The 27,013-nt window shown below is 41.4% G+C and overlaps 1 protein-coding gene across 4 annotated transcripts; it reads right to left on the bottom strand.

Moving 5' to 3' along the window:
• Nucleotides 1-3,012: 3,012 nt before the first annotated feature.
• On the bottom strand, nt 3,013-23,996 carry SLC34A2 (solute carrier family 34 member 2). Of its 4 annotated transcripts, none has more exons than XM_077279943.1 (13): nt 23,720-23,996; nt 17,345-17,444; nt 15,571-15,687; nt 14,820-14,948; nt 14,481-14,624; nt 14,036-14,147; nt 12,370-12,565; nt 8,026-8,112; nt 7,338-7,452; nt 6,554-6,721; nt 6,310-6,426; nt 6,097-6,221; nt 3,013-4,006 (listed from the first exon to the last, which is right to left on the bottom strand). In XM_077279943.1, exons 1-13 carry the CDS (start codon nt 23,825-23,827, stop codon nt 3,440-3,442), a joined length of 2,085 nt encoding a protein of 694 aa, XP_077136058.1. In that variant the 5' UTR covers nt 23,828-23,996; the 3' UTR covers nt 3,013-3,439. The 4 variants fall into 4 exon arrangements, with proteins under 4 accessions (XP_077136058.1, XP_077136059.1, XP_077136062.1 ...); XM_077279944.1 differs by having other exon boundaries at nt 3,015-4,006; nt 15,571-15,684; nt 23,720-23,868; XM_077279947.1 differs by lacking the exon at nt 23,720-23,996 and adding an exon at nt 21,665-21,694 and having other exon boundaries at nt 3,015-4,006; nt 15,571-15,684.
• Between the last annotated feature and the right edge of the window lie 3,017 nt (nt 23,997-27,013).

Here is a 27,013-nt window from a genome sequence, read left to right on the forward strand (position 1 = left end):
ATATCCAGCACAGCCCGCACAGTGGTATATCCAGCACAGACCGCACAGTGGTATATCCAGCACAGACCGCACAGTGGTATATCCAGCACAGACCGCACAGTGGTATATCCAGCACAGACCGCACAGTGGTATATCCAGCACAGACCGCACAGTGGTATATCCAGCACAGCCCTCACAGTGGTATATCCAGCACAGCCCGCACAGGGGTATATACAGCACAGCCCGCACAGGGGTATATACAGCACAGCCCGCACAGGGGTATATACAGCACAGCCCGCACAGGGGTATATACAGCACAGCCAGCACAGGGGGTATATACAGCACAGCCCTCACAGTGGTATATACAGCAGAGCCCGCACAGTGGTATATACAGCACAGCCCGCACAGTGGTATATACAGCACAGCCCGCACAGTGGTATATACAGCACAGCCCGCACAGTGGTATATACAGCAGAGCCCGCACAGTGGTATATACAGCACAGCCCGCACAGTGGTATATACAGCACAGCCCGCAGTGGTATATAGAGCACAGCCCGCACAGTGGTATATAGAGCACAGCCCGCACAGTGGTATATACAGCAGAGCCCGCACAGTGGTATATACAGCACAGCCCGCACAGTGTTATATACAGCAGAGCCCGCACAGTGGTATATACAGCACAGCCCGCACAGTGTTATATACAGCAGAGCCCGCACAGTGGTATATAGAGCACAGCCCGCACAGTGTTATATACAGCAGAGCCCGCACAGTGGTATATACAGCAGAGCCCGCACAGTGGTATATACAGCAGAGCCCGCACAGTGGTATATACAGCACAGCCCGCACAGTGTTATATACAGCAGAGCCCGCACAGTGGTATATAGAGCACAGCCCGCACAGTGTTATATACAGCAGAGCCCGCACAGTGGTATATACAGCAGAGCCCGCACAGTGGTATATACAGCAGAGCCCGCACAGGGATATATAGAGCACAGCCCACATCTCATCTCATCCCCCCCCCCCGATAATGGCCCCACAGTCCGGTTAAAAAGAAAAAAAAAAAAAAAAACTCTCCTCACCTTTCCTTTTGCCCGCGCTGCTCCTGGCGGCTGAAGTCTGCCCAGGACACTGCAGGTGCGCGATGATATGACGTCATCGCGCACCCGCAGTGTACTGTCAGAGGCAGAGCGGGGAATGATGGGAGAGGAAGCGTCAGGTGACGCTCTCTCCTCCCATCATTGCATTGAACTATACCGGTGTCATAGACGCCGGTATAGTTAAATGCGGCGGCGGCGGCGGCACTGGGGGGGTTCCGGGGGAGGAACAGTGCAGCGGCCCACTACTGGCATCGGCTCTTCTGGCATTTGCCAGAAGTGCCCGATGGCCAGCCTGGCCCTGCTCAGACCTGCCGGCCCGGGGCCCCTGACCTGCGGGGCCCGGTCGCAATGGCGACCGCTGCGACCGCGGTAGTTACGCCCCTGTCAGTTAGGTAAAGGTAAACGGGTCGTGTTGGGGAAGGTTGTTGGAGGTTTTATGAGCCCGCATCGGTGTTTGGAAGATTTTTGGGGTTTGTGGTCCGGTAGATCCGGCCCATTGTTACGGCACAGACAAGGTGAGTTCTTGTCACGGATTCAGTTTATTGCAGTGTTGAAAAAGGGTTTGGTGATGTTAGGCCTTGACCCAACTTCTTTTGGATCACATTCATTTAGAATTGGGGCAGCGTCGGAGGCTGACGGTTTGGGCTTGGGGGCTGATATGATAAGGCGTATAGGCAGATGGACGTCTAACCGATATTTGTATTACGTGCGGCATTGAGGGGAGTGCCATGACTTGAGGGTTTAGGCCTTGTTTGGATGGTATTAATTGTTGTTATATCTTGCAGGTCGGACCCCCTTGTTGGCTTGGATATTTGGACACTCCTTCGTTCATTGGGGTGCAATTCGGGCCGATGCTAGACGAGATGGTGGGCAAATGGGTTTTGGGAGAGATATAGTGGTTGTTCGTTGGTTGGGATTTCGGGGTATGTTATGGTGCCGCTTATTGTCTGAATTTGCTTGCACGGCTCGGATGGATTGGTCCCCCGATATTGTTGTGGTGCATTTGAGCGGTAATTACTTGGGGTCCAAGCCAGTGAGGGAGTTGATCCGGGATATCCGCTTTGATTTGTTGAGACTGTGGGTATCCTTTCCGGGAATGGTGACGGTGTGGTCCGACATTGTGCCTAGGCAGACGTGGAGGGCGGCTCGTTCTCTTAGGGGTATTAATAGGGCCTGTGTTAAGTTGAACAGGGCCGTGGCAAGTTTTGTCTCCCGGAACGGGGGTGTGGCGGTTCGGCACTTTGAATTGGAGGCTGGCGTGGGAAATTTTTGGAGGGACGACAGGGTCCATTTAAATGATATTGGTTTGGATTTCTGGGCGCTAGCCATACAGGAAGGAGTGGAGAGAGCAGTGGCGGTGGTGGGGCACTTGCAAGCCTGAGGTGGTCAGGGCTGCTCGTGGTTGGCGGGGGGCGGGGTTCTTGGAGTTGATGTTTTGTGGGGTTGATCTGGCTTTGGTTTACGGGCTCTGGACGGGGAGTTTACCTCGGGAGCTTTGGGGTTTCTTTGCCCGGAAACGGGTTACATGGTGCCCTCGAGCTGGTGGTTACGGCTGAGAGTAAACAAGGTTTTCGTTAAAAGTTTGTGGGGGGAGGTTTTTCCCCCTTTGTGTGCCAGATTTTTTAGCTCCAAGAACCCTCCCCTCAAATTATTTATACAAATGTATTATTGGTGTTATTTATGTTTGTTTTGTTAATAAAATGGCTGCTGTGGCCAATTTATCCAAAGAAATAATGGTTTTGTCTTTATTTGACGGGTATTAAGTTTAGTTTGAGAAAATTGGTAGCGCGTAGGGGTTTTAAATCATTAAAGAAGGACCAATCTTGGCGATACGCAGTCATGGACATATTAGACTGATATCTGCATCAAAAACAGTTTATATTTTTGGGGGAAATTGGGAGTGTCGGGACCAAAAATAGACAATTATGCTTCAAATCTGGATCACAATATTTATTTAATATAAGAACATGTCAGAACTATACTACAAATATGCATAAGAAACCAGGTAAAATCTTACATTTATATACACTAGGTCCATACCCATTGGCTTTATCTATATACATGGGTTAAATGAGATGTACAGACCTGTATTAATATGTACACAGTACAGAGCACAGGCTGCATTATGCTGGGATGTTTCCCATTGATCGTACTCTATATACATCTTCTTCCTTGCATACATTCATATTATTAAATCTATTGAGTGTCAATGATTAGAAATTCATTTCAAGAATGTCTTACTTTTGATCTTGGCTCTTGATATACTGAACCTCTCGGGTCACTAAATAAATAGTAATTTGATCAAAACTCTATCGAGTAAGGATTTGACACAGTCCCTATAACGGAACCTCCTTAAATTTGTTTTACAAGGCGGTGAGGTTCATAGTCTTTCCATGATTTCTGTTCTCAAGGGATGGGAGTTCGTCAGTCAGATCTACAACATTTTCATGACACTCCAGAGCCTTGGGCTTATCGACTGCTTCTTCTTCATCTTCTTTACCCTTGCAGCACTTACATTTCTTGCAACAGCAGCAACAGTAATGACCACAAAACAGCGAGAGGGAGGCCATCCAGAGATCCCAAGGCTTCATAGAATGCATCCACTTGGGTAGGAAGTCCCAGGTTTTTAGAAAATCTGGAAGCACCCTGGGGCATTTGGATTGCAACACACTGATGACAATTACAACAATAATTATGAACACAATTGGGACAGCGACCCCCACCAGAACCTGCCACCCGGCAATGGACAAGCCAAAGACCGCCAAGGGCAACAGGAAGAAGCACATGATTAGGTAGACAACAGCAAACCATCGGTATTTAGCTGTCTTGTTCCCCAGGCTTTTGGCCATTCGAATAGGTAACCTCATGAAGGGGATGGGATACCAAATAAGAATTCCAGATATGTTGAAGAAAAAGTGACATAACGCAATCTGCAAAAAAAATGAAAAAAATTGTTTAAATAAAAGTAGCACAATAAGATTATGAGAAGACACTTTATGTTAACCAAAAGAAAGGCAAATAGCAGCACCATCAGCTGTTTAAATCACCCACACCCGCTCGCTTAAGGTCCTCTTAGTGCAATGAAGCCCTTTACCGATGTCTGGTGCTCTAGCTTGAGAAAACTTCAATCATGCATGCAAAAAAGGTCATAAGAACAGCGAGCACTCACCATCCTCTAATGTCCAATCTTTATTATGGCATATTTTCAAAAGCAGGTATGATCAGGGAGAAATGTGTTTCCACAAGACGACGGCCGTTTCGCGCTCCTGCGCTTCCACGGGTCTTGACATCAAGACATTTCTCCCTGATCATACCTGCTTTTGAAAATATGCCATAATAAAGATTGGACATTAGAGGATGGTGAGTGCTCGCTGTTCTTATGACCTTTTTTGCATGCACTTTATGTTAACAGCTCTGACTCACTGTATGACCTGGTCAATAATGGCGTGTTCATGACCAGATCATAAGGATTAGAAAGGCAAGTAAGGAGATTCTTTATTACGTACAGATGACCAGCTTGATAAGTTAGGGCATCCAATCACTGGCCTCAACAATGATGACAATAAGTATTCAAGGTCAACATGACCAAAACTGGTGAGACCATAGGAGTCTTGGCAATGGAGCAGCACAAGCTTTACCAAGTGAGTTTAAGTTATGTTTCTTTTGACCCCATAATAATTTTAATATCCTGGACAGCCATATTAAGGCAGCCATTAGCGTTGGGCAAACAATTCTCTAATCAATAGGCCTCACAGAACATCATGATTCGTACCAGAACATCATGGCATCACAGGGCCCAGTAATTGCCAATGGCACCCAACATGAGGGGCTAAGGATCCCGACCACAGAATTGAAGACTGGCCTGGTTCAGCTACTATGAAGTACTGGTCTGGATGGCGGACTGAGGCAGTGGGAACCTTCTTTCTCAACTCTAGTGACCATATCACCACCATTCATAACTGTACTCAATAACCTGGGCTGTAGATGGAGATATTATACAATGAAAAAAATGTACAAAACTGAATATGAGGTTCTTACTTAACATTCTGATCAGAATATATAAGCCCACTGCCATGGCACATCAAACCTATCAGTGGGCTTATACAGTGTGATCAAAATGTTAACTAAGAACCTCATATCCAGTTTTGTAAAATTCATAACAGATAATACTTCGGTGAGCAATCCATGTCTTTTTCTACATGTTATTATATTGACAGACATTCATACAGAATGTCTGGATAGTCATTGCTTTTCTGAGCAAATTAACGGTTTTCTAGGTAGGCTAAGAGTTACGCACACAGCAATCTGCTGATCTCCATGGCAGATCCTTTAAGGTTTATCATTAGTAGTGATGAGCAAGTATACTCCTTTCTCGGGTTTTCCTGAGCATGCTCAGGTGGTCTCCGAGTATTTGGGAGTGCTTTGAGATTTAGTTTTCTCACATCAGCTGCATGATTTGCTGCTAGACAGCTTGAATACATGTGGGGATTCCCTAGCAACTAGGCAACCCCCACATGTACTCAGGCTGGCTAGCAGCCGTAAATCATGCAGCTGCATCAACAAAAACTAAATTCCCGAGCACTCACAAATACTCGGAGACCACCCGAGCGTGCTCGGGAAAACCCAAGCAACGAGTATACTTGCTCATCACTAATCATTAGTAATGAGCGAGTATACTCGTTGCTTAGGTTTCCCTGAGCATGCTCGGGTGGTCTCCGATTATTTGGATGTGCTCAGAGATTGAGTTTTCGTCGCAGCAGCTGCATGATTTGCGACTGCTAGACAGATTGAATACATGGGGGGTTGCTTGTTTTTTAGGGAATTCCCACGTGTTCAGCCTGTCTAGCAGTCGCAAATCATGAAGCTGCGGTGACGAAAACTCAATCTCTGAGCACATCCAAATACTCGGAGACCACCCGAGCATGCTCGGGGAAACCTAAGCAACGAGTACACTCACTCATCACTATTTATCATGTCTTTAAGTAACACATTCTAGAGTAGACATCGGTATAACACCCACCTGTACAGAGTTTTGGAGGGTGTCCCCCGGACTGGCCAGTGCAGCCAACAATGCTGTAGTTGTAGTTCCAATGTTAGACCCAAGTGTCAGTGGATAGGCCCGCTCAATGCTAATCACTCCAAGACCTATAAGATGCAAGAGCCAAGATGTAACAGGAAGCAGGGACACTAAAATTAAAAGTGATGATTTCTCACAATCATACATGCTCCTTACCGATGAGTGGCGTGAGTGCGGAAGTGAAGACTGAGCTGCTCTGAACAATGAAAGTCATTCCAGCACCGACCAACATTGCCAAGTATCCGGTTAACCATGAGAATGGGAAGGGGAAGTCTTCGGGGAAAAAGTAAGAGAGGACATGTAAGAAATGGTAGAACCTGGCATTTCCTACATCGAGACAACGTCTACATCTGTTAACCATAGAGGTAATTGACATGAATGCAGTGTTACTGATAGTTACCGGTATTAATGATCTTCTTGATCAGAACAGATACTTGTCCTTTTAGCATTGAGTTTAGAAGCTTGACGATCAAAATAAGACACATACAAAGCACGAACAATGACAGCGCCAACAGGATGAGTCCTACTGCCAGATCTGGGAGGTTAGTGTAGGCAAATATGTGGGAGCCTGGGTAACAAAATATAAAGGAAGAGTTAAGACATTGGGTTCTTCTTATCCTTCCAACATTTTGTTGAATGGTTCCTTCTATGATCTGAAAATGAGATGGTTTTAGAGCAGAATGAACCTTCTGAGGCGTCAATGATGAGAAGACCTCATGAAGCAAAATTTACTGGACACACTTTTACTATCTATTGCTACCATTCTAGGGGTTTTCTACCTTCATTTGTTTTCTATTCTATATACTCACTCTACAAAGAAATAAAAGAAGCTTAACTTTCCCCTTTGCCCCCAGTCTTTTTCACATGACAGCCAATCACAGGGCTCACTGGTCTCATGGGAGCACTGGATAGACAGGGGCAAGGTAAGAATTTTTGAGTCTGCTATAGAATTAGAAAAATGACTTTGGAAAACTCCTTTTTTAATTTTGCTTTTTTTCCATTGCAAAGAAAAACTTTACTTATAGCATAATAGCTGTGAAATATTGTCAGATTATCTACAGTTGCCTTTGGAATAGTAAAGTGTACAATTATGTATTGGTTTTTATAGATTTTTTTGCATAAGAATTAAAGAAAAAACATAATTAATTAAAACTGTGAATTTTTATATTGATAGAAATACTTACAGGTGAACTTTACTGTCTCCATAACCTCTGTCCAGGTCACATTGTTCTCATCTATCCAGCAGGGTCTGTTCAGAGTACAGTTCTCTATACCGGGCACACTACCATTGATCCAGTCCTGCATAAAAGCATTATATACATGTTAATACTGGTTGTTGTATTGCATTTTCCCACAATGGGCACCCATTACTGTATGAACCCACTCACTGGCAGACATAGATAGAAGATGATCCCTGTGCTAGAACAATATATGGGCCCTTTGCAGTCCAAAAGCTCATCATTATGCACAATCACACCCACTTTGGGGATAAAAATGTCCCCTTTAACCTTTGGGCCCCTGTGCAGCTGCACAGGTCACACCAATGATATGTCCACCCCTGAACCCACTGTTGGTTATTGCCTCCATATTACAGCTTCATATAACACCAATGTTTAATTTTACCTTATGTGTAGAGATGAGCAAACCCCAACAACTCCATCTATTTCTGTGGGGTTCAGGTTCTGGTTCATGTTCGGGTACTGCTCTAGTACCTGAACCATACTTTGGACTAAAGTTTGGCCGAACCTGACAAACGGGTCTGCTCATCTCTGCTTATAGGTGAAGCCTTAGCCAGTATTTCTTGAACCATCAAGCTTGGCTTTAGTTCGGTAGTGTTCTGCTATATAAAACAATCACAAGACGTCTTTTTACCTTATAGCCACATTCTCTCTTGATCAGACTCCTATTTTGAGCATCAGGGTCACCGTTGGCTATTTGCTGAATGACATTTTTATCAAGCTGAAATAAAGAAGAGATTTGTTAATGCGTTGGATCAATGAAGAATTATATCTTCTGTGTAAGCTAAAAGTAAGAACTGATGGGTGTGAAGAGCGTCAGTGATGGAGGTACGGTAGATGTTTTGTTCATTTGCTACATGGTGGTTGATCTTCATCCATTGATTTATTTTCATAATCACAGAAGCCATTGCCATGTAATCAGGTACATGACCGCAATAACGTATTACAGTTTTTGTAGCAACCCAACTGTACGTAAAGGTTTTCTTCCCCCATTTTGAATGAGCTTTATGAATAAAGGCTATGAGGATGATTCATTAAGGCTGATCTAGCACACGCCAGTCTTAATGTTGGAGTATACTGACCTGATTCATTAAGCGGCGTGCACCACTTAATGAATCAGGCACGCCTGATACTCAGCGTGCAACATCACCAAAAATGAATGTCAGCCTTTTCTGGAGGAGGATACACTACCATAGTGGCATCATTTATGATGAATTTGACAGGCGGCCTTGTCTCACATATGTTACCCCATATCTTGTCCATAAATGCCAATAGTCGCACCTTCCAAAATGCCCCAAAATATTGAAACTTAAGGTGTTTACACCAGATTTCTGGCATAAGCATCTTAATAAATTGGCCTCTTATGTGTATAAATGATATTTTTTGGCTAATAATTTGTGATTTAGTTTTATGAAAAATATTTAGAATTGAGAATCCTCAGTGGTTGATACCTTTTAATGGCTAACTGAAAAGATGTTAAGAAATTGCAAGCTTTCGAGACTACACAGGTCTCTTCATCAGGCAAAGACTAAAAGAAATTCTGGAGAATCACATATTTATGCACAACATAGCACAGAAAAAAAAACATGGATAAGACAGGTGACATGAGGCAGAATTACCATGAGTGATAAACAGTTATGTCCATAAATATTGGACCAGTTCTTAGATAAGGAGTGTTTTATTGTCCTCTAATTGGGGTCTGGTTCTGTTGTGATGACCCCACATGGTCTGAGGGGCAAGTTCCTTAGTTGATGTAAAAAGACATAAGTCCATGCGACACATTCATTCCTGCACTAAGACTGTCAAAGGTCGTCATCAGTTTATATTCCCATACTCTTCTGTCTCTCACTCATGGTAATTCTGCCTCATGTCACCTGTCTTATCCACGTTTTTTTTTTCTGTGCTATGTTGTGCATAAATATGTGATTCTTCAGAATTTCTTTTAGTCTTTGCCTGATGAAGAGACCTGTGTAGTCTCGAAAGCTTGCAATTTGTTACCATCTTTTCAGTTAGCCATTAAAAGGTATCAACCACTGAAGACTCTCTTTTTTTTTTTTTCTTTTCAATGTTCTTTTTATTGATTTTCATAAAGAACAGATATACAAACATGTATAAAATACAATAAAACAGTTAATAGAACGACAAAGTTAAACTTTGAGTAAGAGCTCTTAGGACAAGTATAGAGCAATAAGACTACTCATTATATATGCAGGTAAGACAAGTGTGGTATGTAAATGATAAATAATAACCAATTGAAGGATATATAAATCTAGGTATAAACTAGGTGATAGGTAATATCTCCTGCAATCAACCATCAATCAAGATCAGTCTAAGTATGCTGGTCGTCTAAGAATGAAAACATAATTTAAAGAAATAGAAAATAAGGAAGAAAAGAGGGTGAAAAGGAAGGGAACAGGATTCAAGGGTATAAATGGAGTGGATGCACCTTGTTTTTCAGCTGGTTTGTTTAAGATAAGTCTTCAGGTATCAGATGAATGTTAGACCTATAAAGAACCCAAGGGTTCCAGATTTCTTTGAATGTTGGGGTCGTATGATTCACGAGGGCTGCTAATTCAGCCATTCTGTAAAGTTGGTCAATTTTGGATAATAATTGTGAAAGTGTGGGTATTTTTGTAGACTTCCAGAGCGACGGCACCAGTAGCTTAGCAGCCGCTATGATGTTGTAGGCTAAGGAAGAGGAGCGACGAGACATATTGGGGCCTATGGGTAGATTTAAGAGAGCGGACTCTGGTGTCAGCTTTACTTTTTTCTCTGTGATATCCAAGATAGTCGACTCCACAAGAGACCAAAATTGTTTTAGGGTCGGACAAGACCACCATAGATGAAAATAGTCACCTGTTCCTTTTTTGCATCTCCAACACAAGGTGGAGACATCAGAGTTCCAGATTCGTATCTGGGTTTGTGAAGTATACCACCTGGACACTATTTTAAAGGAATTTTCCTGTGTTTTCACACAACACGTGGGGCCATGTGAGTATTTGTAGATATGTTGGACTTGTGATTTATTAAGTGTGTATCCCAAATCTTTTTCCCAGCTTGTTATATATGCTCTTTTTAAACAATGGTCATCAGATAGAAGAATTTGGTATAAGGTGGATAGCGTTTTCGGTGGTTTGGACACTCTGGCGCATTGGGTTTCAAAAGTCGTGAGGTCTCGGGTAGAGTCGGGGTTGTATTGCATTATTTTCAGAGATTCTTTGAGGGCGGAGTACTGTATAAAATTGAAATTCGTTAAGCCCGTTAATTTTTTAATTTCAGAGAGCGGCAGAAGCACTCCTTCCTCAAATAGCTGGTCTATGGGTGTGTTTGGGCCTTGCTGGCTGGTATGTGCTTTATTGTTAGTTTTGATTGTGTGGGTTAGGACGTCTGACAGTTTGAGTAATGGAGATGAGGGAGGTATTAGTGTGTTATGTACTCTCGCCCAGATCCTGATGAGTGTTTGTGTGAGTGGGTTAGATTGTGAGGGGGGAGGTCGCTTCTTGACATAAGTCATTAGGAGCGATCTGATAGGCAGGGTTGAGAGCTCATTTTCTAATGTAAGCCACTGCTTGCTCTGTGAGCCGCGTATTAGGTCTACTGAGCGTGTCAATATTGCAGCGTGGTAGTATTTCCTGGCATCGGGTGCACCCATACCGCCACTAGATTTAGCCAAAACCAGCGTGCGGTAAGTTATTCGTGGTTTGATATTCTTCCAAATGTATTTGAGAAACAATGAATTAACCCTAGCCAGATAAGAATTCGGGACGTGGATGGGTAACATTTGAAACAGATAAACAAACTTGGGAAGTATTAAACTTTTTAATATATTTTTCCTCCCTGACCATGATAGAAATTGGTCTCTCCAGGATTGTATGGTAGTTTTAGCTTTGTCAATTAGTGGATCGTAATTGAGTTTAAATAAGTCTTTGTGGTTTCTGGGTATCTTAATTCCAAGGTACGTGATGTATTGTTTGGGCCAAGTGTAGGGATATAATTTTTTTAATTTTACGAGAGTATGGATAGGTATGTTGAGATCTAGGGCTTCTGATTTGGAAAGATTAACTTTAAAATTTGCTAAGGTACTATATTCCTCCAGCAATGACATCAAAGCTGGGAAGCTTTTGAGTGGTCTAGTCATCAAGATAAGAAGATCATCAGCAAAAGCTGCCGTTTTGTACTGTGTCTTTCCCATCTTGATGCCCTCAATTTCAGTGTTCTGTTGAATAGCACTTAGTAGGGGTTCTATTGCTAACAAGAAAAGTATCGGCGACAAGGGGCAACCTTGGCGAGTGCCGTTTGAGATTGTAAATGTGTCTGTCAGGGAGCCATTTATTCTGATGCGTGCCTTGGGTTCTCGATACATACTCATTATTGAGGTAGTTAGCTGGTGTGGGAATCCAAAACAAGCCAAGGCCTCTCCCAAGTATGTCCAGTCCACCCTGTCAAAGGCTTTCTCTGAACCACTGAAGACTCTCAATTCTAAATATTTTTCTATCTACTGGCTAACACGGTACCAAGATATATTAGTTTTATGAAACATTTTCAACCATTTGTCTTTTGCTGCCTGCATGTATTTTCATTCACTGCAGGCTGCTCAGTCCTGTTCTGTATGAAATCAATCAGATGAAGAATCTGAAAGCTCAGTTTGTTACCCTTCTCTCGGTATATCAAACACTTATCGAGCTGACTTTTGATTTACGTTTATTTTATTTGGTTGTAAAAATATAAGCTTAGATTTGTGTTCTGGATAGCATAAAGACACAGACTGAGCTGTCAGGGAGCTCGCTTGCTGGCTTTCTCTCTGATCTGGACTGAGCAGCTTGCAATGTATGGGAATAAATGCAGGCACCAAATGAAAAATGTTTACAATACTTTAATGAAACCTAATTACAAAAATTATTTTTAGCCAAAAATACATTCATGTAATAAAAAAGAACAAAGGTGTCCATTGCATTTAATTAAACGTTAATGCACATACCTGAATAATTCCTTTGGTGAGGGGCTCTGTGATAACTTTTAGCATATCTGGGGCATCTTCCCCTGACTCAATATTGAAAGACTCCACGATAACATTAGTTAGGTGGAACAAATATCCTGATGCTATTTCAATAGGCAATAGAACCAGCACTGAGAGCCAGTTGAAGAAATCATGCACAGTTGCTCCTGCAAATGCCCTGTAAAAAAGAAACAAGCTTTATAAGTCTTTAGAAATGAGTTCAATGAGGGTTATTTACATTAATTACAATGCGGCCTCATGCACGGGGCATTCCCGGAGGCTCAGTTCCATGAAGATCTTGGCACTATGCTGCCAAACGATGAATTGTGATGTGCAATAATGGGAAGTTCTCCTCCAATGCTTGTTTTCTGTTGGGTCCCAGCACTTGAACACTCACTTATTGCCAGAGTTGTGTCCCTGCTATCCATTCATTCCGTTCTGGCAACCAGACAAAGGCCAGCAGGAGTCGCACATGCGAATTGTTGATTCTATGTCTATGGCACTGACAAAGACAGTCATGCACAGCGCTGCGCTTGGCTACCTTCATATCTTTAGACTTCCAACTTGCCGATCTATTCAACTCATCGTGGCCAAGTTCTTGAGACCATGAGTGATCCAGGAGAGGATCAGGAACACAAATTCCCTACCATTTATCAGTTATCTAATGCACTGATCATAATAGAGACCCCTTCATTTGGTCACTTATTATACAAGAATCAAGGTCATCTAGGGTCCGTTTACACCTACTGATTGGCGGCATTAAACTATGTTTGCCGATCAACAGTTCATAGCCTATCCAGTGTTTACACAGGCAGTACAACTTTAATAGACTGTTCAGTGCGCATACACAGGACAATGTGCTGCTGAGATCAATGATACAAACTAAAAGATCATTTCACCCAATGAACAAGCATTTTCCTGGTGATTGGCAGCCTGTGTAGATTGCAGAATTATCGTAAACAAGCTTTCCTAGGATAATCGAGCAGCGTAAATGCTCCTTTACTTTACTGTATATCACTTCATATACTTTGCAGTTATATCTGCATTCCCTGCGCTAGATTATTCTTCATGCGATGTCTAGACACGTTTTTTGTTTCTCATTTTTAAATATTTCTTTATAGTTTGGGATATTTTGTGCTTTATTATGTTTTCTTTATAATTGTTTGCTTTGTACTTTCTTTGTACTATGCTTTTCATCCATACTCCCACCCGACAATACTTGTTTCCATCGTTCAGATTCCCTCTCATCATGGATTTACAGGTCTCATTGTCGATAATATGATAATTTTGTCTTCTAAAAGAAGCGTTCTGGCAACTATATGATTATATACTCAGTTCTGTTCTCAGGGTGTGTCCCTGTATTTGGTTTTCAAAGATCTGAAACTGCATAAATAAGTGACATAAAAAAAACATAGGAGTAGGGGCTATTGTATCTGGATTTGGTTTTACACAGAAAATTTGGTTATCTGTATTACTTTTCTTTTGAGATATTGGCTCAAATAGATCACAACCAGGGAAAATACTTCAATGTAAAAATAATAATGCACAAGCATGGTTGGATATAATTTTGTCTACTACAGGGAAGGACTGTACGCGCTTCACTGCTCTCTCATTTTCTTAATTGACATAATAAGAGCAGGCACTGTACCTTCTGAATTCATTCCGGTCACCAGACTGCATCAAAGCCACAATGGTGTTTGTGACTGATGTGCCAATGTTGGCTCCCATGACGATTGGAATGGCCGTCCTAACCGTAAGAACTGTCAAAACACAACCAATCACACAAACAATATTATTGTTCTAACCTCCAGAACAATGGAAGTGTTGTTTCATTCATTCATTATAAACAATATAAAAGGGCAGCATTATTCAATTACGCTACTATTCTTCCATGTGCCCGATCAATTGGTGGCATCGTGACCTCTGTACCGTATTGGTATGCAAATAAATATAAGCAAACATGGAATCGTTATTTCGGAGATTTTACGTTATCGTCTCATCCAAGTTTGATATAACATGAGCAACCACTGAAAATAACATGTGGCATGGTAGAATTTATCGTTATACAATTATACAGTACAAGGTATACTTACGGCCAGATGACACCATGCTGACGATAATAGACGATGAAGTACTGGAGCTCTGCACAAGGACGGTCACCAGAACTCCAATCACCAGACCGGCAACAGGATTGGACAGTACCGAGTGGTTCTTGAAAATATCTCCTGCGGCCTTTCCTAGATTGAGTTAATTTTAGGTTAGTGAAGAATATAAATGAATTGTCCATCTTGTGTCACCAGCTCTCTGGCCACGTAATCCAGTGTTTCTTAGATACATCTGCTGTAAATCTCATGTGCGTGATAACCACAGCTTATACGATGATACCAAAACCAATATTGGTGAAAACAAGGAAATCGGCAACAATCTCTTACCTCCAACCAGTTGGAAGGCCGAGCTCAACACGTCCAAGGAGCAAACAAAGAAATACAACAAAGTCAACAAGAAGACAAATTTCATGATTGACTTCAGAACGGATAGGATGCGTTGCTTTGTGGTCATTTCTGGGGAACAAAATTTTCTTTTAGTTCTTATCTCGATAAATCTGTTCACGGTTATAAGAGAAATTTAACTTATGTGTAGATATTATTCTGTGTGTATATAGTAATGGAGAAATATCACAAACACGTAAAAGACATTGGGACACCTCCTCATTCCTCCTCCAGGAGATGTTATGACCTCCCACTCTAAATCCATAGATATTAATATGGAGTGGACCCTTTTGTAGCTACAACAGCTTCTGTTCTTCTGAGAAGGTTTTTACAAGACTTTTGGAGATGTTTATGGGAATTTTTGACTTTTCTAGAAGAGCATTTGTGATGTAAAAAACTGACAATGGATGAGGGGAGCTGAATTTGCTCTTTAGAATGAGCCATTTTTTCACACATGTAAGTAAAGGCAGAAAGGATGGCGAGGGGCTGGATGTTATACACAGAGGGCAATGGGACTGAAAGAGAAGCCTGTATTTTACACTTTTGCTCATACAGTGAATGAACGTATAGGTATATTTATATGTGTGTATACATACTGTGGCAATAGGGAAATATCATGTGTACATATATGTATGTGGTTATGTGTGTATATATGTGTATATATGTACGTACGTGTGCTGTATGTGAGACCTACCTGACCATTTTGGTCCTGTACTCTTAAGTTCTGGCATCTCCCATGGGTCGATCTCCTGATTTTCTGATTTGTCATTGTATAGCGACACAGTGGAGTAAGCCGGAGGTAGTGAGTCTTCTAGGAAATAGACAGACAATTATTACAGGCCTATTATATAATGCTCTAGTTTTGACATTTTTCATTGATGTATGTGGGATACTACTAACTGAATACCAGTGATAATAGAGCTTGAAAAATTGACGAATCTCTGTCTCTGTTGTATTTACTTCCCATGATGTATCCTTTGCAGCCTTCATATTTTATAGAAGCGCTCTGGCTTTTTATTTTGCGCATACAATGCTTATTTACCATCATTATTCTGGCTGTATATTTAATTAATCTCACCTCAAATTCATCTATACATTTCCCTCTTTATTACAGGAAATTGAGTCATGTGTGCTCCAGTCTGACAACCAGTCCAGTACATGCACTAATGTGTAGACAGGAAGTCAGTCTCTGGCTATATCAATTATCAAATCCCTCCTGACCACACTCAGACTCCTCCCCTTTACACTTAGCTCCGCCCTCCCTGTGCGTCTGTACATCTCCCATGCAGCTAAAAGTATAGGTGAAGACATGAAACTGTCTTTGCCGCCCATAGTAACCAATTATAGAACAGCTTTCGTTTTGTATTCTGCTCTTGAAAAATGAAAGCTGCAATATGATTACTTACTATGGGCAGCAGGGGAAGGTTTCCTTTTACACAGATTACCCTGAGACTGTGCTGAATACATCACATAGGATGCACTAAGACTGCTGTCTACATTGCATTGGAGACACTGAGACTGCTGTATACATCACATAGTTTAAACTGAGGCTTCTGTATATACATCATATAGGATACACTGAGACTGTTGAATATACACCACATAGGATACATTTAGACTGCTGTTTAGATCACATTGGAGACTATTAGACTGCTTTATATATATATCACATAGATACAATGAAACTACTGTATACATTGCAAAGCATAATCTGATACTGCTGTATACACATCAAATAGGATACACTGAGACTCTTGTATACATCACATAGGAGACACTGACTGCTCTATTTACATTATATAGTATACACTGAGAATGCTATAGTTATTGCATAGGATACAATGAGACTTTGCTATACATACATCACATAGGATACAATGAGACTGCTGTATATATATATATCTATATCACATAGGAGCCACAGAGACTGCTGTATATACCTCCCATAGGAGACACAGACTGCTGTATTTAAGTTGCATAGGAGATACGGAGACTGCTGTATCACATAGGATACACTGTGTCTCTGCTATGTAAATAAGGGGACAGCAGCTCTAGGTCACTGATCTATCACTATATATCATTAAATAGGAGCAAAAGCAATGTCATGAGATTGTGGCATCATAGAGAATGCAGTCTACATTAAGGTAACCATCCTGGAGGGAAGAAACAATCAAGATGGCAGACAACCCAGATACGTTAACTAAAACAGATGTACAGAAGGCATATACCAAAGCCTCTACATTAATATTTAACAATAGTCTATACTGAATTATATGAGCCAAAAAAAATCTGGTGATCATCTTGTAATGTCACATGAGCGTTAGTGAGCATTTATCTGATGCATTTCCTGTCCTGAAAAAATGGTGCAATGGAGAAAATAGGTTTTTAGTCCTGCAATGTAGAAAACATGCAGTAACAACAATGATGAGCTTACATAAAAAGTGTTTGTAATTTAATGATAAGCTTACCAGGGGTTGGGTTTGCATTGTCATTGTTAGGAGTGTATTTGGGAGGATCATCCACACCTTCTGGGATGCGGTGCTGGAATTCGGGGAAAGGAGCCATTGTCTGTAAAAAGAATGAGATGGTTAGACATCAGCAATCATTTACCATCGTCACAAATGAACATAGCGTTCATACAAAAGAATCCATTCACCACTCAATAACCTTAAGCAATGGCGTAGGAGATGACCCATCACCTGTAATGGTTGTGACACAATGAATTATCTACTTCTACACAATAGCACATATACTTTGTCTTGGGAAATTAAGGGATATACTGCTGTATAATTTTAGCTCAATAATAGATTTCATCAAAAAAGGGCTAATGACAAGGAACCAGAGCCATCAGCCCTGCTCGGGATTGCTTCATAAAGAAAGACCCAAACCAGGACCACAAAATGCAAAACACTCATGTAACATGTAGGACTTCTGGGACGGTGATCCTCCATGGTGAACAGATAGATGGGTAACTTGTACATGGAAAAGAAGTCTGTTATTTTCTATAGGATGCTTAGAAAAGGCACCAAAACCCTCGTCCTGTATCCTGGAAAAGGATATTTTCCCATTGCAACATTTAAGAAAACAGGTTTTTCATTGTTTTTAGTTTTGTACATATTCCCCCCCCCCCATTCTCTATATCAGAATTGCTGCCACTTAATCGAATTGGATGTTTAAATGGTCACTTTGCAAAACTCAATAGTGCAGGCAAAAATGCAAAACGTTGTAATATATATTATCAAAGAAATATGCTTCATTCTCCACTTATGAGCCCCTTTAACTCCTCCATCTGGCCTCTAAATATATTATGCACTCTGAAAAAAAACAGCTAAAATCCATTTTTGGCATAACAAAACAGACTGCCAGCTCACCAAGGGAGCAAATTGCACATGCCTATGGAAATATATGGAGAGGGAATGGAAGATGAAAAGTGAGAGACACAGGCACATATAGATGGTGCTGCAGCTTACTAGTAGTTGCTTCATGTCATGGGCAAGGGCTGAATTCATAGCTACACTGCTCAGTACTGCTATACAATGTTCATCATGTGCTACATAGAAACAGGAGAGCAGGAATGTCTCAGGTCTGAGTTGTGCTGGGTATGGGAGACACCATAGCTGCTTGTCTCCACCCACTAGCTCAGTGACAACTGAAAGTTATAGACAGGGCCTGCATAGGGGAAACTGGTGATAAATGCAGGATGCAAGTCATATAATGATCAGAAATAGCATTATTCAGCCTGTACACTTACAGGATAGCTTGCTCTGAAAGGTCTTCTAAAATTACAAATTTGCTTTAGTAGTAGTAGTTGAGGGACAGCTGTATAAGGAGCCTATAACTGAATGTGGGCAGCACAGCCATAACTAAAATCTGCAGTTTCTTCAACTGTCTTCTAGATTGCATTAAGAAGGGAGTGTGGGGTAACATTTACATTTACCTTCAGCCAACACCATCATACAGTCCCATGCAAATAACATCACCCACTTTGGCCCCTTCCAGGATATAGTCTCATGTAAACAGACATCTTCTCCTCTAGAGCTGAGCAAAAAGATTCATCAGACCCCGAGAACAAAATCAGTAGTGTCCACCCAAGCACAGCCCTGTGAACCTCCTCCTACCTAGCGGGATCCCCAGCACCTCTTGTGATTTGTAGGCCCGGCATGATGGGGTCCGGTGAATCTTGTTGCTCACCAGTAATTTGCACCTTTTTCCCCAATGCAGCAGATGCCAGGACGCCACTCGGCAATCTCTGCTGTCTCTGGTTTCTTCATCAGAGCCCCATCAATCATAAAGTGATGACATATCCTCACAATACACCAGCACTTTATTAGCTGCAAAGGCATTGTAATTCCGCTAATAAAGTGGCGAAGGATTTATTAAAGCCACAATGATGGAAATCTTCCATCAGATAAATTGCCTTTTGGATAGTAAGGATCGCACATGCTGTTCCTGTTTAGTGCCCTCCTCCGTCCGTGCCCGCCATTGATGTGGTCTACATAACAATGAGAAGTATTGTAATGTGCCTTGATGTACATATACTATTACTGGGATAAATTACATTAAAAGGGTGGGAACCACACAGAGAGCAGCGCCAAGATACATCAATGCATACATTCTCCTATTGTTTTAATTATAACCTGCGCCATCTCTTACTAGACTATCTAACATAACCTGCCGGGCAAGTTATTAATAATTACCTCCATGGTCTATAAATCAATTGTGCATAATCTTGGCACCTTGTAGGCCCGATAATTCAAAGCATGTAGTGTATTCAGTACAATGAATAGATCCCACTCCAAGGCTGGACCGTCTGCAAACCAACAAATACAGATACCTAGAGGCTCCCGAACACATTAGACTAATGTCGACTGAACCTGACAACATCAACGGGTTTGTTGGAAGGCCTAATGTGTATGGGGTCACCGCCCAGCTGATGGTCGGGAGAAATGTTGATCACCCATGGCCAATTTTGGACTACTGATCGCACTCTTCTCCCGGATATAAGCTGCTAGCCAACATGTCAGTTTCTGGCTTTCTCATAGAGAACACAGGAGAGCTTGGTCAAACAAACACTAAAGTGTATGGAAGAGTCAGAGGAGATGGCCATTTGCCGAACGATTTGCCAAAGCATCGATTGTCCAACAGCCATCTAATGTGTATGGGATCACCAGCCAGCTGAGGGTCGGGAGAAATGTGGATCACCCATGTCCAATTTTGGACTGCTGATCGCACTCTTCTCCGGATATAAGCTGGCAGCCGACATGTCAGTTGCCGACTTTCTCATAGAGAACACAGGAGCGCTCGGCCAAATGTACGCTACTGTGTATGGAAGAGTCAGCAGAGATGGCCACTTGCCGAACAATCTGCCAAAGCATCCTTTGTCCGACAGCCATGTGTACGGCCGGCTTTAGACTGTGAATAACTAATGGTGCCATTCTCTGATATGGGGCACATATAAGCTAGAAGTCCCCATAGAAAGCCCTACCTGGACTCCAACTGATAACTGTCTGCTGATTGGTCAATTATTATCCAAATGGTCATGCTATTGAAATGTAAGGCAAGAGATAAGTGGCTGGTGGCTACCAAGCCCATTAGCACCACTTACCAAAAATAGTAGTTTTGGTTGGTGGGGGAAAGACCTCTCTAATCCGTTTTTCTGATGTCAGGAGACATCTGGGGCAAGTTTGGGTGTCTTAATAGATGAGAAGTGTCTATAATCAGCTTAGTAGGGAGGAAGATAAGTGGCGGCCAGACACATTGACACTACTTATCTCAGAAATAAAACCTGCAGGATCAGTTTAGCATAAGACAATGACTGGAAATGTTTGAGGAATAGTTAACGTTGGTTAAAAGGTTAATAACAAATTCATGAATGGGTAAAATTGTAAAAAAGAAGCAACTTTACAATTTACATGTTTTTAAAAATTCTCTCTGTTCTCAAGAACGGAGACATTTATTGTTTACGGATTGTTGCCTAGATTACCGATCACTGCTGGAATTTATAATTGGTGGCTCCTCCCCAGGGAGTGCAGCGCTTACAAGCTCTTTGTATTAGAACTTGAAAGCGCTGCTCTAAACTTAGTTGGATGCCTGGATCTGGCCAGCTTCTCTGACCCTGTGCTCCTCTCACGTTGCACATTCAGAGCTGTCTCTGCTTGCAGGACCGGAGAGCGCACAGTTTGGACCACAGGCGCAACCATGCAACTTTCAAAAACTGTCAGTCATTCAGTAGTACACCGCCCCACCCGGCCAACAGTAAGCCAGGAAGCAGTGGAGAACAACCCATAATCATTCTAAGAAATGAAGTCACAGAAAAAGTGTCTGCGTCAATGATACTTCCATAGTCTACTGCATGCAACTTTTGGCACGCTTCAGCTGTTGTGTAACTACTACTCCCAGCAATCATGGACAGCCACAAGCTGCTTATTGGGAGTTGTAGTTTTACAACAGCTGTAGTGCTGAAGGTTTATGATCGTTGGTTTATTGGGCAAAATCAGGATCTTAGGGGCTCATATTATCCTGTTGTACTGGAAACATATTTATGTGCTTCTAACATACTTTTTTTTAAAAAAAGATAAATTATGACAAGGAGTATACTGTATATAAATGCAGCTATATTAATAACAAAAGTAATAAAATATATTTCTTTAGTTACAATGAAATATTAATTTAAAAAAATAATAAAGTGCAGCAATATAATGAGATCCCTTCTCCTCCAAGCAGAAAGCCAAGAAAACAGAAAAGCTTTGCCCAGATGTCCTCCACCATAACCAACCATTACCAAGTACCTTTTTCTCCATGTTTCTAGCTGTGGACAATTACTGGAAAGTAATAATTAAATTATTAATACGATGCAAATCTGACATCATTACACCAATGCAAGATCAATTCTGTAGGATATTTGGGAATCTGATGAGCTGATATTGATATATGAAGGGTCACATCGTCCTTATTATACCATAGGAACCTGAGATTTTGCACGACTGCTAGAAATGTTGTCAAATGATTTTATTCATAGACTTTGTTTAAAGGCTGAAATTTATGTTCCTGATGATGGTTTCTTATAAGTGGTCACCTATACCCAACATGATAGTGAAAAGACTCCATTGTATTACAATTGGAAAAATAATAATACAAAAAACCCGATGTAGATTAATTCAACTGTGGAGTCGTAAGGTGCTCCGATGGGCAGCCGGAATGTGGCATAGGAGACTGGGGTCTTGTTATAAGATGCTTCACTGGACTCACATGCAACAAAAGAAAGTCTTCTAGAATCATTTACGTGCCCATCTTGAGAATTAGTAAGAAAAAATACAATAAAAAATAAATATCAATGCTGGTTGCACTCCTACTATACGCAATATGCTGTATGTATACAGAGATGTAGCAGAGCTAAGTGTGTCATTTGGCACAACTCATGATGAAATCATTACAGCGGTTGCATTTTTATCATATTGCACAAATAATGCATTGTGCACAGATTTTTTAGCAGAATTTTTGGGTGAATTTTTTTTTTTTTTAAAGTAAGGCAATATTCAGATTTAGCATAAACGCTGCTTTTTTGTGCAAAAAATATGCCGCATTCAACAGTTGAAACAAAGCAGATAGGATTTCACAAATACTCTTTTACACTGTGTGTATGAATATTTTGCACATTTGGGCATTTTTTTTGCCTATATGGTATATCTAATTTGCATTTATGCGGCAGATTTGGTTGCGGAAACCAAATTTTGTAATGGAACCATTCATCCAAAAACCACCCGTTTGGGATGAATGGAACAGACTTTCAGTCTCAGAAATTTCGGCATCTTTTATACACTAACAAGCAGATCAAAAAATGAATACAAAATCAAATAAAAAGCATTGCATGTCTCGGTCCAAAAACTTGTGGAAAATGTTGAAAAAAATCAACAGTAAAAGCCCAGGATTTCTGTACGATGGAACATGGCTTAAGAGGTTTGAGTACCTGCATTTTATTGTTGCATTTTTTTTTGTTTTGCGTTTTTATCATGTGATTCACAGATCATGTAATTCCAAAATTTCTTCTTAAAATCCTATGACTTATACTTGCACGCTGTAATATATGCACTTTTCAATACAGGGAAATAAAAAAACAATGGAGGTCCGTCTGTGTGTGAAAAATGCCAAAAACTGGGTGAAAAAACAAATCATACCTACAGCGTGCTGCAATTGTAAAAAATAATGTGACGATAAAGTGAAGAAAAAAAAAACCCCACTACATATGCATTTATTGCATTTAGTATTTTGCTATGGACATACATCTGGCTGTAAAACTATAAAAAAAATACCCAAAAACCCCCACAAAAACTGCCTAAAAATGCATAAAAGCGTCAGACAGAAGTTCAGTGAAAAGGTCGGTTCTGCTACGTGTGTATGTGCCCCTCAAAATATTTTAGGGAAAAGGTATGTAAAACTGAAAAAATAACTAGTTAATTGTAGGATAAATATGCCTTTAAAGCATAATAATAATATAAGTGGAAAATGCAATATAGAATATTTATAAATATTGGAGAAATTTTCATAATTTTTCCTATAAAAATAAAATAAATCTCCGCAGAGCGATATAACTTTACAACGTGCCGCAGTGGTCTGCCACATGTGGCGCTCCGGTAACTTCCAGGTGGAGCAGTGCAGATCAAACCCCAATACTTTATACCATGAAAAATGTAAAAAGCATCATGGAAAAGTTGAAACAGGTAATAGTTATACACGCACATTAGTCCTGTATACAAGCAGCTGAAGTCCTGGACAAGGAAAATAAACTGAGATTACTGTAAGGGTAATGAAGGGAAACCACATACAAGACCTAAAATGTGACTCACCTGATATATTGGTGGAACAGGAGTCAGGAAGGGAAAGGATGAGAGAAAGGATGCTCTGAGCACTAATATATAGGACAGGCGTTGTGCCACACGCCCAGGTGACACCATGCCATCCCTCCCAATGTGAGATAGCACTGCCTTCCTACCTGACTTCTGTGCAATCAGCACTTTCCAATCAGAGCACTAATAAGTGAGGAAAGCCACTTGTCCAGTGTGCGCTCCATGCTGGTGAGGGAGGCAGGCTCTCCTAACAATGTGCTGTAGAGGAGGTGCATCCGGCCTTCCATGTGGAGAAGAGGGTGGAATTGTTATTCCCTGCAACCTGAGACTCCTCTTCAGAGGCTCAACTGCTCCGTCTCTCATCACACACTTGTGATAGAGGAAATTAATATAATTTAGAGTTACAGTCTTTTGGAACCGATATCTACGTAGCACGTCCTTGGCTCTGGTACCGGCCGGACTCTGAAATTAGATATTTAGGTAATGCAACATTTGCCAACTCTAATGAACAAAAAGGAGGCTCTCGGAAACAAAAAAGATACCGTCCGGACATTAGAAAAAGCTTTGGAAAATTTCCCAAGTGCCGAAAAAGCCTCCCAAAATCTCCCAGACAGCGACGTTTCTAAAAGATTTACTGTGCGTGTCTCGTCTTCAAACGGAGCCCCAGCACCCTGATCCACATTCAGGAGGGCGAGAAACGGCAGGACATAATACAGAAGCTGGGTGTAATTGCCCAACACCACTAATAAATGATATATACAAGTAGCACATGGTGGAATAATCAGAATATAACTTTTAATTTAAATACTTAAAATACTCAAATGCATAGACAACATGAATTACAGGGTCTTACTTGACACATTCACGAATATATGCAAACATGCTGTGAACAAGTCAAGGAAGACTCTGCAATGAATGAGGACTATAGTGGTTTAAAGTCCGCAATGCCCAAGGTTCCAAAAATGTGATCACACACGGAGGTAAAGCGTGAATGCGGTTCATTTGTCAACGCGTTTCAAGGTTTCCAAATCTCTTCATCAGGACGAAACCACAATGACCAAGGAAGACCACAAGCAAGACCCTGTAATTCATGTTGTCTATGTACTTGAGTATTTCGGAACACGGCATAACCCATAAAACGGACGTTGTACAATTTTTGCTAGTGCACTTTTCACGCCAAATTGCGCTGTCTCCTTCACAAAAGTTGTCAAGTATGGGAAAAGTTCACCAAGGACATAATTATCAACCTGTTAGGAGTCATTTATAGCATTGAGGGGCTTCTGGTACCTACAAGTGTTTTCTAGAAACTTCCAGCAGCACTACGTACTAGTTAGTACTCTAACGCCCCATCTGCCTACACTACTGACTGGAAGAAATCCAGCACCTGACGCATGTTACTGATATATGGAAAGGGGACAAAGTGGGTGCCAGTCATCTCTGATTCCACTTTCTTCAGGAGAAGAAAGTATTAGGCACGTTAAAATAGAATAGACCCAATATTTTTTCTTCTCTGGAGAAAATTTGGCAAATCTCCTCACAATTACCTTATGTTTATGGCTGCATTAAATTTGACCAACAACTGACTTAAGATCCTTCTTCAGGAAACCCCCATGCTTCTTGATTTCCTGATATTGGGAGGTCGATATACTTTGCGTCTGTGTCCATTGGAAAGTGCGGGAACGCCGAAGCTTGTCTGCAAGTTTCATATCAAAGAGCTTGCAAGCATTACATTCCTTGCCTACTATATCCGCCAATGATAGGCTAAAGAGGTGGCCGGTAACCTTGGTGATAGCTTAATTGAATAAAACTGAAAATCCATCCATTTTTGTAAAGAAGTAAATTGCAAGCTGCTTTTTTTCCAAAGATGATAAAATCCCTTTAATTGAGCCCTGTATTATATGACAGTGACTTTAGGACTTTATCCCAGAGCGATTTTTCTTGCCCAATGGGTTCCTGCATAATCCAGCCCTGAGTATCAATATAATCAGCCGTGATGCCCCAGCAGATGAGTTGCTGTATATTGGTGCTGTTTAATGTGAAATTCCAGGGGCCAGGGCTAAAGATCAAAATCCACCATTTACATGCCAATGCCAGCATGCACTACCATATATGATAACTCTATGCACTATAGGATATATCTTTACACCATGACAATTATTGTCATTACCAGATGATTATCATCATATATCATTGTGTCTGTACAGTTACTAAATTACCACTCAGTCTAACAAGTCTAGTTAGTTGCTCTATGTCCTGTCACTTCTTTATTCCTTAGGTCGAATATATAAAAAACAGGTTGCTACATGGATATTCCGCATGGGATCCGTTTTTTTGTGGTGCAACCAAAAGACTTGAATGGGTGAGTGTGACCCAACATACGTCAGATACGTGCACGCTGAGATTTTTTTCACGAACAAATTTAGTCAGTGAAAAAAAATTGCTCATCTGCAATGTCAATGGTCCTAGCGCTGTCTGAGTTCTGTCTTATTTTTTCACGTAAAGCAGTCGGACCAAAAATACGGTTGTGTGACCTTAGACTTATAGTGAGACCCTAATGGAAATTATAATAAAATTCTGTAGAACGAGCATTTAGATGATCATTACCCAATTTTTATTGTTGTTATTGTAATCCGGTTAGTTGAAAGGTGATATAGTTGGTAGTGATGAGCGAACGTGCTCGGAGAAGGTGTTATGTGAGCATGCTCGGGTGCTACCGAGTGACTCCAGCGTGCTCGAATAATACGTGTGAGTCCCTGAGGCTGAATGTCTCATGGCTGTTAGATAGCAGCAACACACGCAGGGATTGCCATTTTGTTAGCCAATCCCCGCACGTGTTGCTGCTGCCTAACAGCTGCTTATCTATGATGACCCGGACCGTATTTCCTTGGCTGAATCCAGGCGGCGTCGCATTCAGAAAGGGAATTATTCAGTGGAGACTTATAGCTCTGAATTAGGCAGGTGGTCTACTGATACCAAATGGTATGACCCGGCTCTCACAAGCCAATTGCTTCAGGGTCTCACTGAAAAGTTAAAGCCTACATTATCAGTGCGTGAAACTCCTGTGTCACTGGAGGCTGCCATGTCCTTGGCTATTCGGGCGGATGGATGTCTGCGGGACAGATAGGTAAGACCACCTCCTTCTGAGCCCTCTTTCCAAGAGAATACCCCAGTGTCAGAGGGAAGGTCCGGCGGTGAACTAATAGTTGCTTCCCCTGACATTTGCAAGAAATAGGGTGTATGAGTTTTTTTATGGGAAGAAGGGACATTTTATTGGGGCATATCCTGTAATTCCAA

Source organism: Ranitomeya variabilis, chromosome 1, assembly GCF_051348905.1.
Source record: "Ranitomeya variabilis isolate aRanVar5 chromosome 1, aRanVar5.hap1, whole genome shotgun sequence".
NCBI lineage: Eukaryota > Metazoa > Chordata > Amphibia > Anura > Dendrobatidae > Ranitomeya > Ranitomeya variabilis.

Coding starts and splice junctions, on each gene's coding strand:
- SLC34A2 (XM_077279943.1), bottom strand. CDS start 23,827: ATGGTGTCACCTGGGCGTGTGGCACAACGCCTGTCCTATATATTAGTG. Junction 6,427..6,553: donor CAAGAAGATCATTAATACCG/GTAACTATCAGT, acceptor TTTTCCCCGAAG/ACTTCCCCTTCCCATTCTCA. Junction 6,222..6,309: donor CGCACTCACGCCACTCATCG/GTAAGGAGCATG, acceptor TGCATCTTATAG/GTCTTGGAGTGATTAGCATT.